The following is an 18,899-nucleotide window of genomic DNA, read 5'->3' on the forward strand; positions in this document are numbered from 1 at the left end:
GTCATTGCCATTCATGTATAATTTCTTGAGTGGCTATTGTCTGATATAAATGTGCATGATATTAGATCATATAAATTATGACGCATGATCAAAAAATCTGATGTTAAAAGGTATCCAATTCCAATGAGCCATGCAATATAAACAGTGGACTACAGAGGAATATCATTTTTCTGTTGTATGTTTAATGAACATATTGCACACAAGTTTTAACCTTGGTCCATTCATTGTATAGTACGGCTGTACCAGTGAAAGATGACTGCAGTACACATTAATTATTATTCACATTCATGAATAGAATTCTTATTGCTTGTGCTCATGGGGCCACTAAATTCAACACTATCGTAATGAGTAGATGAGAAAACCAGAATGTAAACAGGCTAAAGAGAATCATGAGCACCAGAATACTGAAATGGTGCCACCAAGGGAACTAATTCCAACCATGTGGTATATACCTACATTGAATGCAAAATAATACATAGGCGATTTTATCACCAACTACATGTGCATCACAATATATTATGTCACATCTTTAGTGATTACCACTATGAATAAGCCAGTGTACACGAAACTGTCAAAAGCAATGTAACTTAGTTTGAAGCTAAAAAAAGCAATAGGAAAAGTCTGTCAAGGCGTTCAGATGACAAAAACAACAGGTTCACCTTCAGTTGTAGATTTGATAAGGGTGCATTGTGGCAGAGTCCAGGTCCCTGACATTAGATAAGGCCACAGCTGTCACACTACTAAGTGGCATTCCAACAGACTTGGCACATATTTCACTACTTGTAGAGGCCTTGCAATGAGCAAAATGTAGCAGTTGCCAGTGTATGGGTGATGATTTCATTATTGACACAGAGGGGTTGATTTACTAAAACTAGAGAGTGCAAAATCTGGTGCAGCTGTGCATAAAAAACAATCATCTTTCATTTTTTGTCAAAGCTTTACCAGATTTTGCACTTTCCAGTTTTAGCACATCAAACAGTGTGACTATCATTACATTTTGATTGTTTTAATGTTAAGGTTTCTTTGGGGCTGTTCAATAAAACTGATGATTTTGCCCTCGTTGAGCGCTATTCTTCTGACTTTTTGGTGGTCTTGATATCTCCAATGTATATACTTGAATAATTACTGTGTCAGGCTATATTTGACACCGTTTCACCTAAATAGCTTGTAGCAGCTATTCCAAATAACCAGACACACACATAATTTATATGTGGTTTTATGTTGTGACACTTACAATTGATTGATTTTAAGAGAATGATGGCTTACAAATGTATTTCATAACTGCATCTGGCCAGCCAACTATTCACTGCATTTGTAACTTTACTATCTAGCACAGAGTCAATGCCTTAGTGGATACATTAACTTGATAAGTGAGTGTTGCTCAAGTAATATATTGATTCTTTTGTTGTGTTCATGTTTAATAGTTAACTGGTGCCTCTGAGAGCAGATAATGGCTAGAAAGTGGTTGATATATGTTAACATTTGACCTGCCATTTACTTGAACTGGGTAAAGCTAAATACTTCCTGAAAACAAGATTTATTTTGTGTTATTGTGAGTTATTACAGTGTGTTCACAGAGGTTAAAATGATATAAAAATAATATACAAGTAATTTAAAAAAATCAGCTGCATAAGAATATTTTCTGGAAGCCCAAAGCATTTTTTTTTCAGTAGGATGTCTTCAGTTATCTTAATTTGTTTTTCTTAAATTGCTTAAAAAATATTTCACATATTTCATTCATTTGCCCAATAAGTGCACATTTCTCCATGCTTTTTTCCTTTAAACATGTTGAAAGTACATAAAAATAACTATAGATGTGCCAGAAATATAGTGTTCTTCTGCCTAACTCTTTAATGTGACAACCAGAGTACTTTTAGCTTCCAAATTCCAAAGCACGTGTTGTCAATCCCGCCTACTTTATCTGTGATGCATTACTAAGGGCATAGACCTCTCCTCATCTTCTCTCCCTCCTCTCTCCTCTCAGGAAATACAGCACAGGAATTTACCATTTGAAAAGGTGTATGGCAAAATCAGCAGGATTTTTCTGCACTTATCAGGCAGATATAATAAAAAAAAATAAAAGTATTTTTACAGTAACAGTTTACATATATTTTAAGAAAATTTAAAGTGGGTCACAATTATTAACCATCAAAACTACATAACATTTTAGGATTCTCCATTTGTTTATTCAAATGGTCACAGTCCTAAGGTAAACCCCAAAAAACCACTAGCTATTATAAAAATAAAAAAATAAAAAGTAGTTGTAACAAATTTTTCAGAGTAAGGCTGTTTTTACTATTTTAGAAAGCACATATTATTTTCAATAGTACTTTGGGCCATTTTAATGTCATTACAACATATGCCCCCTGCTATACTCCAAGGAATCATGTGCAGGAAAAAAATGCTGTTTTTTTTATTTTCCTTTTTTGAGATTGGGTATTTTTTGCAACGCTAAGCCTTACCTCATCTTCTAAGCTCTGAAGAAGCTACACTTGTAGAGTGCAATTGCACTTTGCAAAGTGTACAGTCTTTTTGCCTTTAGTAAATCAACCCCTGTATGTCCTGATGTGTTAGATGGCAATAGTGTTTTTTCAATGTATTCATTATTAATTAATTCTTTTACAGCAGCACATGTTATTTACAGTAAAGAAGGTAGGTTTTTAATGAAAAATGTATCTGCACTGTGTATAATATATAGGCCTGTCACGGGACAAAAGTGAAGTATGCTACACTAAAGTGGCCTTTACGGTATCGATAAAATTTTAAGACTATGCCTTTTACATCTAAGGAAAGGACTGATTTAAATAAAATGTATAATCTATTCATATATTTTGAGTTATTACCGTATTTATCGGCGTATAACACACACCTTTTCCTCCTAAAAATGGCGTAAAAAGCAACAGTGCATGTTATACGCCAATATAAAAGAAAAAGGCCAGGACGCAGTGCTTAGAGTTAGAAGGGGGTGGGCCGGGCCGAGAAGAAGGAAGGACGAGCTGTCATCGGAAATCCCGCCTCCTATGCCGAGACATTTGACGTCTATCATAGGCGCCGGGACTTCCGATGACCGCGATAGCCCGTCCTCCCTTCTCCTCGGCCCGGCCCGCCCTCTTCTACCTCTTGGCGCTGCTTTCTGGCCCTTTTTAAAATTGATTTGGATATTACCACTGGCGCTGGTGAGGCTGCATTTAGGGACACTGCGCTGGTGAGGCTTCATTTAAGGACACTGCGCTGGTGAGGCTGCATTTATTGGCACTGCGCTGGCGAGGCTGCATTTAAGGACACTGCGCTGGCGAGGCTGCATTTAAGGACACTGCGCTGATGAGGCTGCATTCGTGGGCACTGCACTGATGAGGCTGCATTCGTGGGCACTGCTCTGATGAGGCTGCATTCGTGGACACTGCACTGATAAGGATGCATTCGTGGGCAATGCGCTGATGAGGCTGCATTCGTGGGCACTGCGCTGATGAGGCTGCATTCGTGGGCACTGCGCTGATGAGGCTGCATTCGTGGGCACTGGGCTGATGAGGCTGCATTCATGGGCACTGCACTGATGAGGCTGCGTTCGTGGGCACTGCGCTGATGAGGCCGCATTCGTGCGCACTGCGCTGATGAGGCTGCATTCATGGGCACTACGCTGATGAGGCTGCATTCGTGGGAACTGGTGAGACTGCATTTGATTAAAAAAAAATGCTCTGAGTTCAAAGCTGTTTATTTTATATTTAAGCTTTTTTCCTGAAATTTCTCTCCTAAAATTTAGGTGCGTGTTATACGCCGGTGCGTGTTATACGCCGATAAATACGGTATTTAGTTTTCATCCTAAAAAGTAATTTTTGATGTAATTTTAACAGTTTTCTATGTTTGCTATTTCATACTTTTGTTATTAGTCACTGGAGAGCAAATACATTTTCTACTGCAATGACCCTGCCTAACTGTACAAAAACTGTTGAGATAAAATATCAGCCACACAGGGAAATGCACTGTCTTTAATCGGTCAGCTTACTCATGGACATGCATTGTGAAAAGCAGCAGCTATATTCTTACTTACCAAAGTTAGCTTTCACCTAGCATAATGGTTGCTCACTTTTTACAGTTTTACTTTATTCACTAACCTATTTTGAATACCAAATCATGTAATTGGTGGTTATTTCTTGCATGATCGGAGGGTTAAATAAACATGTAGTCACTTCACTTATTTCTCCCTCTGCTCTCTGTTCTTGGGGCACATATTTCCCAGACTTCATAAGCCCATTGTAGTACAGCTTTAAGTATACCCATAATGACTTATGGAGTTATGAGAATAAGGTCACGTCAATGAAGTAGTATAAGGCAAAAGAGAACACTAGAAAATGCTTATTGTTGCTGAATGAAAAATAGAATTTCTATTTTTATCTTACTGCCATTGTAAAATATGACGTAAATCAACTTGTCTTTTTTTTTTGTTCTTTAAGACACAAACATTACTACACAAACATTTTGAACTCAAACTAGAAATACAAGTTTCTGATCATAAACTGTCGCTTGCAGTTAAACAGATTAAAAGCTGAGAAGAATTGAGAGTGACTGAGGAATTCATAAGTGAAAAATGCGCTTTCTCAAAAAAAATGCCATTCAAACAAAGTTCTGGCTGTCAGGATTTTCAATTCAAGAAACCAATTATGTAACTGATCTATGCAAAATTTTTTTTTTTTTTAATCAATAAGCAAATTCAATTAAATTATTAAATCAAATTGATTATATGTTGTAGCAATTTTAATTAAAAAAGATCTTAGAAGTAGCTTCATAAACCAGTGTTTCCAAGTGCATTCTACTGGGATTTAAATGCTTAAATTTCACCCACAACATCACTGCCAGCAGGGGAGGATTGGGAACCCTTGGCATGGGAGAAAACAGATTTCTAGGTGCTAAAGAAAGCATTTCATGGAAACATTGCAATGGTGTTGCTGTAATGATTGAGCATTGTAAAAAGATGTGTGTTCCTATTCACTTTTAACTTTTGGAGCATCAGCTTCCCATGCAGTTTTTAATATTGGTCATATGACTTCTCCAAATGAAATTCTGCTGGAGGCTTACCCCTGCTGGGATCACAAGTATGAATGGGGAGCAGGTACCTTTATACAGTAATGCCCTGCATATGTCATTGTTCGTGTGACCTGCTCTAAATGATAGTTGAGTGGTGAAGTATCTTCAAATGCACTCCAGCCAATCTGTCCCCTGAACTATAGGGAGCTGGTCTTGCATGTCTTATGTTCAGATATGCTGTATGTTCTATGATCATTTATACATGTGATGTCCTGTGTTGCTCTGCCAAGGATCCATAAACCACAGTAAGATGATATTTCCACAGTTGTGTAGATGATAAAGAGGGAAACCAATTGTGTAGGATAAGGACACACTCCCTGCAATGCCCCCAGGTATGTGGCATGAAGAATTAAAAAGCATAAAAATATACTGACTAAACACAAAGATATTTGCAAATATGTGCAAACTAAATCCCTATTGTTAATGTGAACAGTTAGATAGGACAATTTGGTTTGTTGCAGGCTCAACTCTCAAGTTGAGATGGGATTTTTTCTTTATTGTTATTTGACATGCGTCATCCTTCCATGTGCTCCTTGCTGTTAAGGCCAGGTATAGTTTGGGGCAGTTGCCATTTGTTTGAAATGTTGGGGTTTTTTTTTTTTTGGGGGGGGGGGGGTGCACTGGACACCTTTTCTGCCATTGTGCTATTTGCTGGGCGTCCAGTGTACCCCAGTGCCTTTAAAAAGGGACGGGCTTCCTCCAGGCATACCTGCCTTCAATCTATCCATTGTTCTCTATGTGCTTCTATTATGGAGGCCCCTCAAAATTTATAGAGTTAGGACTGTAGATAATACTGAGGTGCCTTGTCACAGCCTCTGCAGCTTACACATGGAAAGTTCAGCTAGTAATTTTTCTTTGTTGTTTTTTGACATGTGTAGCCCCTTCCATGTGCTCCTTGCTGTTAAGGCCAGTTTTAGGTTGGGGAAGTTGCCGTTTGTTTAAACACAAAAGTACCTTTTTCATAACCGTGTTTCCTTTATACTGACTTTTTTTTTTTTACACAATGTGATGATATAACATTTTTGGTAGTTAAGTATTGCATTTACTATAGAGGCCCACACATTCATCCAAAAACAGGAACAACTGAGAAGGAAGAACGGGAGAGGGTTTTGGTTCCAAAAGAGAGACAGTCCATCCAAATGAGGGACAGTTGGTGAAAAGTAATGTAGTGTAAAGTGCTCACTTAGCAAGGGAAGTTCTCTTTCGCATGTGAAAGAAAAAAAAAAAAAAACATGATTGGATGATGGAAGACAGCAGAACTTAACCTCATCCAATGAATTAAGGAAAACTTCCCTTGCAAAGTGAATATCCTGTTTTACTATAGTAAATCAACTCCATTGAGTCAATCTGTACACCACTGTGACTTTATAGGTACTACTTACCTTTAAATGACCGGAAATGTTTGCTGGGTGCTGTAAAGCCTCGTGTTCCATGGACATTGACAGCAGCGACTCGAAACTGATACCACCTGCTTGGTCTTACATCAGGAAGTTGTATCCTTTCATCTGTAGTCTAAATAGGAAAATTACACACTTTGATTAAAAAAATAGCAAACGGTAATGTATACGTTTTGCATGTTTGATGATTGTTATTACCTAACCTATTATATATTTTGAATGTCTTAGCAGGGAGTTCTCAATACCAGATTAATGGTATTCCCATTGCTGGTAAATCTTACATGAAAACTCCCCAAAAGGTCCAAAAAGAAGCTTAAAACAATGTATGTGTGGTATAAAGCTGATACACTGCACTAACTCCTATGTAAGCAATTACTAATCACCAGAGCTGCATGTGCATAGGATAAAAATATATATCTTTATTTATACATGTTTAAAGGCACCTAGAAGTACAAACAGACATTTCAAAAAGACAGGATCTCTGCTAAATCTCTTTTAGAATAAACAGAAAAAAGTGCCAAATAGATATAAAATACAGAAATAATTAAAACCACCATTATCCAACCAAGCTGATAACATTATAACTATTTCTTATGACTGTTACCACTAAAGTATTGCTACATGCTCAGTCTTATCCCTTCTTGTCTACTAAAACACTCTGTTTTTTTCTGCTCCACTAAAACTATTTTATGGATGCTATGAACACTGCAGCTTAACTGAAAATAATAAATACTCACAGACTGCCTCCCTTTGTCAGACCTTGCTTCGGTTTTCTATACATACACCCATCCAGAACCTTTTCGCCTCCCTTAAGTGTCTTTCTTCATCACTGATCAATATTACTGACTCTTGCCTTCAGGACTTCTCTTGTGCTCCACCCTTCATATAGAATACCTTTGTGCATGCCATCAGGAATTCACCTACCCTCCATTATTTATCTATATAATAAATGAACCCTGTTTCTGATCCTTTTGGAAGGTCACATAACTTCGATTCACTACTCTTTTAATTCTATCACCTGATTTTACCACCACCTAACTATTATAAACATTATAACTACGCTCTGCGTTTCCTTTTATTATAAGACTTTTTCAGCTGGAATCCTAATAATAGTATTTCATGTATTTATGCAAGTCTTGCTGTGATTTTAATAGCATGTAATGCTGTGCACAGTTTTGTATAATAATAATATTATTATGTTTATAAGGGTGGCCATATTTGTATTAATCTCTCACTGACAACAACCTAGAGCAGCAATTTTCAACCATGGTGCCCAGGCACCATAGGGTGCCTTGAGGTTTTTTCAGGGGTGCCAGGGTAAAATGCCTAAAAACTGATCAAAAATTGTATACAAGCCAGCAGGTTGATCTAGCCTGCCTTTTAGTTACACAAAGCCATGGGTTTTCATTATGCACCATTACAACTTTCTAGACATTGGCATCCTAACAACTAATGAACTCATCAGGAGTATGTTTGTTGCCTCCACATCTTCCTTGTTTGACCCTTCTGTGCCACTCTCACTCAGCACTGGGGTGACATTAGCTGACTGGAGGGGAGAAATTGAGGGAAAAAGAGAAAAATTGAAATACTAGTCCATACCAGTGTTCAAACGTGTATTTGCTTTGGAAAAATAAATCACCTCAAACATTAGGTGTCCTTCATGTGGATGTTGTTACATTACGTAAGCTATTGGAATATTTTTTTACATTTTAGAATGGGGTGCCTCGAGACTGTCCATAATTTTAAAGGGTGCCTTGAGGTTGTCTATTATTTTAAAGGTTGCCTTGACTGAAAAAAGTTTGAGAAACACTGACCCAGAGAACTGCTTGCTATAGCTGGACCCGCCACAATTGTGTTCCTTGATAGGTGATGATGAGTATGGACATGTGCACTGAAGGATCTGTTTCCCTTTTTATGAGGAAAAAGCAACAATCACTCATCAGTCACAAGAATGTACCCACATGTTAGAAAAGCCTCTAGGAGGAATAGTAAATACTTCCAAGGCTTGTTAATGCTCATTATTGTTGTTGTCATTAAGTCCGTCACAGTTCAGTTCTGGCAAGAAAACCCTCACTTCTGACATATTGCTTGCAAATATTTTGCCATAAGAAGGCAATTTATTCCAAATTATGCCTAACAAACTGTAGTAGCCTGTAGCAACCAACTGGAAACCATATGCAACTAATCGAACTACGCTTAACAGTAAAAAAAACTTGACAATTTGTCCCGAGTGAGCCTTTAGTGATGGTCAAATGAGTATGCATATTTTCTATATATTTGCAAAGAACCTTGCTCAGTGCTGTACCACATTTCTATAAGGTTCAGCACTGGTGTATTAGTAAAACAGCTGCGGTTTGCTTTGTCCAATATCAATAAAACATAACTTTCCATTTAAAATTGTTGTAAAAAAAACTGCATAGGGTCATGTATATTATAACCCACGTAACAGGCTCAAAAACTCTTTTGTGTAGCTCTATATACATTTAAATTGTTTTCCTTACCACATAATTGATCATTTACTATGTATAAAACTAAGCAGTATTATTGGAATGGCTTCCATTTATTATTTCAGTCTCGCCATCCAAGCATTACTCCTGCAAATGTGTTTTATTTGGCCTTCTAGGATGGGGCTAGGAATCAATGGATTTATAAGAAAGACTGTGCAAGGACTCCATTAGTTTAATGTATCTATTTGATTAAATATAAGCGAGTAGATTAGAAACCAAACCAGGTCATTTCAGTTCCATCACTGCGAAGTCCCTACAATTCTCTTTATTCTTCTCTACTCAGCACATGTTAACTAACATTAACCCTTTGTGAGGGGTGCTCAACAGCTTCAATCATAAAGCACAATACCTTTGCTGTATAAGAAAAAATGGCACATGCTTATTGAGCAGCTGACACATGGACTGGCAATGCGATACATAAAATAGCATAGATTCGACTGAGATCTCTGCTAACATTAATCTACTATGGGTCTAACTGGTCTGTTGCAAAAACCCCAAGTTTAAAAGGGCTTATGTCTTAAGCTGAGTAGATTTTGTTCATTAGTAATAAATTCCATCAATGCTAATTGATATGAATTGCTCTACATGAGTAGATTCAATCATCAGGACAGATACAACAGTGCTAATTGATGACATGCTCTGCTGAGGACAAAGGGCTACACAGAAGGTAAGCATTAAAGCAAACCTGTAACATGCCTTACCAAGCAAAATAACACTACAGATATTTAGCATCTATCCTGTACCACAACACCATACATTTTGTTGACCACCATGGTCCACCACTGCAGCTTCCTGTTAAAAACATGATCTTCCACATACAAGACAAACATGCAGGCTACCTTCCCCATCCCACAACACAGTGTTGCTTGGTTTCTAAGCAAGCTATCGCTAAACCTGAGTGACATCCCATGGGAGACATGCCAAGCCCTAAGCACGTTCTCACTTTTCAAGTTGTCATATGCATATCATTTAATGATGGTGATTTTGAGACATTGGAGGTCTCCTTCAAACTTGCTTTTTAAGTACACATTACATATTGATCTTATCAGAAATTTGAATTTTTAAGATCAAATTATTAGGGCCACAAGCAATCCTCTATTCACCATTCATTTCCATTCATGATTCAGTGTATATGGAGCAATACGAACTATGGCACAGTATCATATGGTGCTTTGTAATCCCTTTTAGATATATGACTGTGTTTATATACAGAACACCAGGAAGTACCAGGAAAGATTGGGATAGACTACTATGGTTAGGTCTGATGTTAATCAATTAGTTGGAATACAGAGGTAATTCTGGGGATGGTATTTTCAAAAAAAACATGCATATGAGTAGTAAACACAGATGTAAATGGCTGAGGGCCTTAAAATGTTCTTCAATGATGTAAAAGGCTGAGGGCCTTAAAACGTTCTTCAAAAAAAAAAAAAAAGGATCACTCATCTAGGTAGAGCTAGGGTGATGGGTGTTCTCTTTTTTAGTCCTGTGCTTCCATTTTCTTGTCTGTATTGTTCCATGTGTTTTATTACACTATGTCATGTTATGATCTGTGTTTTCACAGTTGATTTTATGTCTATCTAATTAAATATACGTTTTAATCACACTTAAGTGTAATTTTGGCCTCAAAGTCCCATTCCCTCTGGGGGGTTCTTTTTGTTTTTAAAATGTTCTTCAATTATGTAAAAGGCTGAGGGTCTTCAAATGTTCTTTATGACACATTAAAAAAGAGTGTATTGGGCAACCAATAGAATGTCTAACCTCAGTTTACAGCAACAGGGAAACATGATTTCTATCTGGCTGGAATAGGATACTTTGCTATACGTACTACCCTAATATATATTAAAAATGAAATATATATAACGAGCAAGGCCCTTTCATGATTGCTCCTGTATTGAATTGTATTGTAACTGTACTGCCCTCATGTTGTAAAGCGCTGTCCAAACTGTTAGCACTATATAAATCCTAAAAATAATAATAATTTCTTATTCTATTAACACAATCCACTGCAACTACACAGTACTTTATTCTCAGTTACACCCACAATAAATAACAGCAAAGAACCGTTTATTGCATTTTATATTACTGATGTAATATAAAAAGCTAAAAGAATATCTATAATGCCTGATTTAAAAAATGAGTGAGTGCAATTAATACATCATTGCTGAAATAAGCACATACATGATATCACAAAAAGGTAACATAGGAACCCAAATACTGTACAAATATCTTTCTAGTGCAGAAAATCAATGTTCATGCAAGCCCACTGATTGGTCAGCTCCGCCTCAATATTCATTTTGCCCAAATACTCTGGTAGATTACACTTGGGCTCTTTCTTTTTCATTTTTGTTTTTTTACAGTTTACTGGTAAAAACATATAGATTCCAGCATGTTGGCCAGCCAAAAATGTGACAGATTTTAAGGGGTAGTATACTGGGAATCAATAAATCTGCAAGGGAAATTCAACACTGGTATTCTGAGTAATATGTGTCATCTGTTTCATATTACAGGTAATCTACTTTTTAATGTCAAATTAAAAAAATAGCAGGTATTCTTGATATTATTTCTGTTTAATTCATATTTATAATATGCTTAACCGCTTTACCACTGCTCACTGCAGCACAGTGGCTCGTTATCATCTGGTGACGTAGGTCTACGTCACCAGACATTCCCCTCTCTCGGCGGCACGCGCGCCGCCGGAGGCTCGCTCCCGCTGTTTTCAGTCACAGTGGGAGTCGGGCCAGGGGAGGAGCGATCTTCCACTATCGTCGGGGAATCTAGTGTGGAGATCCGCCTGCTTGTGTAAACAGAGCGGGCGGATCTCCTAAGTGACAGGCAGGGTAAGATTGCAGGGTTGAGCATACCTGAACCCTCGATCTGTCCCTGTGTCACTCAGTCACCTCCCCCCCCCCACACGTTAGTAAGCACCAGGCATACATTAACCCCTCCCTTTCCAAAAAATTAACCCCTTCCCTGCCAGTGTCATTTTTACAGTAACAGTGCATATATATAGCACTGATTACTGCAGTAATGTCACTGGTACCCCCAAAAGTGTCAAAAATGTCAGTCAAGGGTCCGATCTGTCCGCCGCAATGTCGCAGTCCCGCAAAAAAAATCGCAGATCGCCGCCATTACGCGTTAAAAAAAAAACACCAAAAATGACAGAAATCTTTCCCTTTGTTAGTAAACGCAATAACATTTGCGCAAACCAATCAAAATATGCTTATTGTGGTTTTTTTTACCAAACATATGTAGCAGAAAACAAATTGGCCAAAAATTTAAAAAAAAATTGGTTTTTACATTTTTTTGGGGGGGAATTTCATATAAAAAAAATATTAAAAATATTGTTATTTTTTCAAAATAAACGCTTTTTTTTTTGTTTATAGCGCAAAAAGTAAAAATCGCACAGGTGATCAAATACCACCAAAATAAAGCTCTGTTTGTGGGAAAAAAAGGACGTAAATTTCGTTTGGGTACGGTGTCGCACGACCGCGCAATTGTCAGTTAAAGTTGCACAGTGCCGAATCGCAAAAAGTGGCCCAGACGTAAGACAGCAAAATGCTCTAGTGGTAAAGTGGTTAATGAATGCAAGATTTTATAAAATTTTGTTCAGAAAGGGATCATTGTGAAAGCTAAGGCTGGCCATACATGGTTTGAATGCTGAAGCAGCCAAGATTCAAACCATTAATGGGCAGACTGAATGTCCCAAGTTGATGGATCAATCAACTTGGGTACAACCAACTTGCCGTATTCTCTTGCGAGTATCATTAGTGGCTGCTACAGCTGCTAGCCATAATCATGGTCTTCTCCTGGCGATAAGGCTTCCCCCACCCGCCCCTCCACCGGGAGAAGACAATTGCTGATTACCCTGTCAGCACTGTCTGTGTTGATAGGGGAATCGTGTGAATTTTTTTTTCCTGCAGCCCGTGTATGGCCAGCCTAACTAGAAAGGAAATTAAGAATAGCCAAATATCACCTTGGATACACTTCACAACTCTACCTGACTTTCAGAGGCTAAGTGCTACTTTGTAGATCCTCGCCTTGGCTTCCTATACTCTACATGCGTCGGCCTCCTCGCCCCTTTCAATTATCTCAGAGGAAGCTCTTCAAATCCTTTACATCCCCCCTGTTTACTTCACCTCACCTCTCAACTTCTGTTTCTCTTCCCCTCCTCTTTATCTCCCTTTGTGTTTTTTCCTTTTCCCTCCTTTCCACTCTCCCCACCCCCTCATTCCCCAATAGCAGACCCTTAACAACTCATGGGCTAACACACCCCCTCCATTGACCATTCCTGTAGGTATTCCCACATTTATCTACCCCTTACTGGGTAACACACTTACTTGGTGATTGCCCCCTGTGTCCTGATACAGTGAGTTCCCCTTTGGGGGTGTCGGGCCACGGGGGGCACCACCGCCGCTTATGTTTGCCCCCTCTCCCAGGTACCCCTTACTCAAATGGAGGCCATCACAGCTACTGACCATATGGTATTCCCCCAGCCCTAAACTGTAGTACAGATACTTGTGCCTTCTCAAGTCTGATTATGGATTTAGTTAGACAACTCTTAGCAATCCTGTATTTTCCTATGTTCCACTGTACGAATGTGCTCTGGTCTGTACACCCCATGTTCTTTCTGTTTATGTTCTGTAACACCTGATAGGTTGTACATACTTTGGTTTTTCTCAATAAAATGTTTTGGAAAAAAAAAAAAGAATAGCCAAATATACAAGAATAGAGTAATGAAGAGATGAAAAGGCAATAAGAGTAAACAAAAAAAATGGAAAACGAGAATTTTTTTCTCGTTTGGCAATTTAATAAGCTTTTCAGGATAGCATACAGGCAGAAATGATATGTTTGTTTTATAATCTGGGTGTACCGTGTGCACTTCAAACACCCATTAATGTTCAGGAGAATTTATGTACAATGTCTTTTTCCCAAAACTGGATGGTTAAAGTGAACACAGGTTCACTCCAGCTCACATCACACTTTACTAATTGTGGCCTCTATAGGTACAGTTTAGCTTTAGCTTCTTGTGACCTGTCATAAGCAGCGGTTAAAATACTTAACTTCATACTTACCATCCAATTTATTGTAAAAAAGATCACTGGAGATTTTTTTTTGCAAGGCCACACAAAGTTAGTATTGACAGTAGTCCAAAAACTCCCACTACATAGACTAGCCATCAACCACAACATTTTACTCCCCTTTCTAGGTTTACCTTGGCACCAATTTAAAATATCTGTAATGTAAAAGCAATTTTCTACTCTGGATTTAAAATGGTTCTAGTAAAGTATTGAGCCAGATGTACCATTTCACATAATAAATAAATTATACAGATCTCTAAATTAACCTCTATTTTGTCTTCACTTGAGAGTGGAATTAACAGTAGAACTTCACTCCCTCAATTATGTTACCTCAAAGTATGTTACCTCAACATTTCATATCCCTGATATGTGCCTGCTGTACCATGTACTTTTTTAAAAAAAATATCCTGTTCTCTGTATTGCTTCCTTTGTGTGAACTACCTGGTGACCTAGCCAGTCCCTTTGCTTTTTTTTTTTAAGCTGACCATGCTAGACACGAGACCACAGCGTGGTCAGATTTCTGCTTGTGCTGGGAGAACAGTCTGCCTGTGCTGACCCCCACCCCTGCACAGCCATTGACTGGGAAGATCAGTGTACTGCTCTTTCTCCACCCCCAGCACTCTAAGCCCATACCCAGCTCTCTAAGCCCCTTATGGAGCTGAGAATAGAGATTATGTGATCATTTATAAAAAAGGGAAAAAAGTATTTATGAATTTTTGTTTTTTAATATAAACACACATTTTGCCTTTTAATTTCTAATTTAAACTGAATGGGTTGTTTTAAAAGGTAAGAATCCACACATATTTTAACACTAATTTTAAACCTTATGCTGCTAGCATTAGTACATAGATAGAAAGGCATATTATATTTACTTGTTTTATTTTTTTTATTTTTTTACAGTTCTTCAGTTCCTTACTTACTGGTTTCCAGGCCTAGGCAAATGATTTCCTACACTCCAGGAGTCTTCAGAAGTAGAGGAGGGGAAAAGGGGTTTTCTCAGCTAAGCATACCCTCCTGCCGGCAAACCTGAGCTAAGGGAAGATGGATTCCAAGATGGCCATGGCTAGAAATGCCACGGGGTATTTTTCAAAGTGATTTCTCAGCAAAATAAAGCATGAGCTTGATTTGAATATTTATAAAATAAAATAAATATCATTTTTGGTTTATGGTGCTCAGATGCAATGTAGATTTGCTTTAATTTACTGATTGATTAATATAGGCTAATCAAAACCACAGCACACTGCATGGTACATATTTGTGCAAATAAATGATATTTTTTGTTAATTTCTATATATTTGTAGCACCCTCCTGGGTAGGTGCTAGGTAAAGCATAGAGTGGCTCTGTCTGCTTATCAGGAGGGTCTGATCTGTTAGTTAGCCTATCACATGCTTTCAGGTGTGTTCTGTTGAGTCTAGGGAGTCTCCCCACTGTATCCAATGAGGGACCTTGTTGGACAGTGGAGGAAGCCTAGCCAATAGCACACCAGGGTTTATGACTGTCCCAGTGTGTTGGCATTGCTGTAATGCATCCTGGGATTGGGAAAAAATTTGGAGAAGGCATGTAGCAGGGTGTCTTTTGGCGGGAGCAAAGTCCCAGGAGCAAGTGGATGGTTGTCTCTCCTCCTGCTGAAGTGAGGAAGGTGGTCCAGGCAGTCGGCCTAGGGACCAGGGGTTAAGCTATGCTGCAGAAGGATCCAGTACGCTGACCAAATGGAGCTTCTGGGCAGATTATTTCTGGAAAAACAGTGTGTGAGTACTCAAGCATCTGCCCAGGGGTCTGCCTAAGAGAGGGGACCACTCCAGAGGGGTCAAGGGGATCAAGGAACCAGCAAACCCAGAGTGATACAGTAAGGGGGGTGCCAAGTTGTCAAGCCCTAAAGATTAGGGGGTAAAGGGGGCGCCAGGAAGGGCCCTGAAGTCTCAGCAATACAGTCTACCTTAAAGATTAACTACCTCAGGGACTCTTTCACAGCTAAGGGCAAAGTGAATCAGCGGCCTAGCCGTGACTAGCTCAACATATTGTTAACCAGTGCTAATCAGCTTTTAACCAGCGGTAATCAGCAATTTTCTGGATCATCTCTGCCTATTGTGCATAGTTCAGTTCAGTTGGAGTATCCCATGCATCCCTTATCCTATCCAAGTTCCTAATAAAACATAAAAAACAAAAGAAACTGGACTGGTCCTTGTCTGAGGTAAAAACACTTGGAAGTATGTCAGAATGTTTTGCTGTTGCTAATGGTAACCCAGGGAAACCCACACTCAGCAGCTCCCATGGGTGTAGTGCTACATACTGTTCTATACAGCTTGGATCATTTGCAATAGCAACATGATATATACTTAAAGGGAACTGTTCATTTTGCATGCCACATCCTTGATAAATGCAGCATTGAATTTGCTATGCATGTAAAATCTATGTTAATTTCCTAAAGGAATAGAGACACAATGCAAAGGGAGAGATTAGGGTCAGTTTGGCCCTAATTCTGAATGTTAGCTCATTGGGCAATCAACCCCTTTAGGGCCTTTTTTGTTTTTTTTATATACCTTACATTATAGTTTGTGGTTGCTTTTAGGTCAGAGGTCCTGTCCCTGGCTACTGTATTCTGCCAGTTTCAGCTTTCGCCTGTCAGAATACTTGACCATCTGATTGGGGGGGGGGGGGGTGGCTCAAAAGAGACACCCATGTAGCAAATTTCATCTTTAGTCCATTAGCCAAAATAGGTTGCAGCACTAGCCTGGTTAGACACCATATGCAAAATGGAGATTCCAGCAAAATAATTCAGATACTGCATAGCAGCAATACTAAGAAATAGCAGGCATCAACACACAATTGCTTTACACTTTTTTTTCTAAGTAACAAGAATGTAATATTGACATATGCACTTGTTTTAGCACTGGACATTTAGGCTGGCTGTATATTATTCATTTGTAAAAAAATGACCTGATTTCCTTATCCACACATTGCACTTGGATGGGGAATCACTCCCAACATCACTCCCGCTATGCTTTTGTGATCTGACAATGGGGAGACTTTCTTGCCTTTAGAATACAGTGATCAATGCTGCCAGCTATAGCCGGCGGCACTGATCATTAAGGAAAAACATGACATGCTGGTTGCGATAGATGGACTTTTGTACAACCAGCCTGCTTATACATGAATCAAAATGTGTCCAGTTCCTGCTAAACCAGCTGAATTTGTGAAAATTGGTGTGGTGGCGTCGGGCTCACATGGTGAAAATGCTCACATAATGACTTCTCTATATGTAAACTGGTTGTAACATATTTTTATGTTTTGATATAGTACCTTTATGACCATGTCTGCAGCAGCTACACGCCCCTGAAGAAGCATTGGCGAAACATGTTGGGCGATGTTTTGTGGATAATAGCCGGTGTACCATCCGGACAAGTCATTTAAATCTACCTATGACAAAATATGTTCATGGTCTATATGCACTTATGAATACCCCCATTTAATATATTTATGTCCTCTTTTCTTCTTTTTCCCTTTTTTTGTTCTGTTTGATTTTATATTTATATTGAATAAAATTTAAAGATTTTACATATATCTGACAATTATTGATCTTTATTTGGTACCCCTAAAGTCCCATTTGGTTCCTATAGCCCTCTTCAATTCTCGCCACAGTGAGAGCTCTGAGGTTTCAGAGCAATGTCGTTTTTTATTCTTTGCAAAGTGATATTTCACCACATTCACTAAGTTCTGTGATACTTTCCTTACAGAGTAAACTGCCTATTTGCCTTTAGTAAATCAACGCATTTGAGTGACTTTAAGTCCCTACCTCAGAACAAGTATACAGATATTTAATGTTCCTTCCTTTACAAAGCACTAATATAAGATAACAGAATATTAGCAATCAATTATAACACATGTTTATTGTTATAAGTGTTTATCAGATCCCCCAAAACATTTGACATAGACATAAAATGCACATGCTCTTTAGGAAACTCAAACAAACCTGTGCAACAGTTTGCCATGGTGTGGCATCATCCTCACTTGGATGTATCCCGTAATTCCATCTTTTCTGCATCACATAGATCACTGGCTCAACAGAAATGTTGAATTTTGAAGACCATTTAATTTCAAGATTTCCATGTTGGAGTTCACTGAAACTTAGTTCCTTCCTTGGCTTCAAAGGAACACCTGTAACACAGCATAAAATTAAACTTGTAACCTCCGTGCACTTGGACATGCCTATGTCAAACACAAAGACGGAAAGGTCTCCCTTGGAGGCTACGTGCCTGATATCAATTTGTTTAATAGTTTTTTCCTTCATTTTAACCCATTATAAATAAAAGACATCAAAGCAGATCATCAAACAAAGACATTTCCCACTGCACAAAAGTCCTTCTCATAATTATTCATTTGATGATTTTTAATGTGTTCAACAATGTTTAATGCTAGCGATATCAACATAAAATTACTTAGCATGAGGCTGAATTTGAGAGTAATGTCTGTTGTAGAAAAAAAGGCACTTTTTTATTTTTTAATTTTATTTGTGCTGGAGGCAAATAGTAAGAAAGAAGATTTCACATTTAAGACTATATTAAAAAAAAATTACATTTTTAATAGATGTCAGTGGCAGAAGAATGACACTATGCACATAACAATGACCATGGAGGTGTAGAAGAACCTTTTTCATAGTGAAGCAAAGGAAAGGCTAGGGAAGCACAAATAAATACTGCTATTATGTTTCAACATTCCAGCATCCATCCAAAAGTAAAATATTGGTTTTGGTTGGACTTGGCCTTTGGAGGGTAACTCCACTTTAGTGGGAAAAAAGGACTGCAAATTAAAAAAAATTATATATATATATATACAT

At 38.3% G+C, this 18,899-nt stretch overlaps 1 protein-coding gene across 1 annotated transcript in view; it reads right to left on the reverse strand.

The window, feature by feature from the left end:
- ANOS1 (anosmin 1) overlaps positions 1-18,899 on the reverse strand; it is a 235,153-nt gene that overhangs the window by 61,388 nt on the left and 154,866 nt on the right. The window contains exons 5-6 of the mRNA XM_082245044.1: positions 18,036-18,220; positions 6,465-6,594 (exon numbers count right to left, since the gene is read on the reverse strand). Of these exons, the coding sequence (XP_082101170.1) occupies positions 6,465-6,594; positions 18,036-18,220 (315 nt within the window). The remainder of the gene's footprint in view (positions 1-6,464; positions 6,595-18,035; positions 18,221-18,899) is intronic.

Source organism: Pelophylax lessonae (genome assembly GCF_965119305.1).
Source record: "Pelophylax lessonae genome assembly, chromosome: 2".
Classification (NCBI taxonomy): Eukaryota; Metazoa; Chordata; class Amphibia; order Anura; family Ranidae; genus Pelophylax; species Pelophylax lessonae.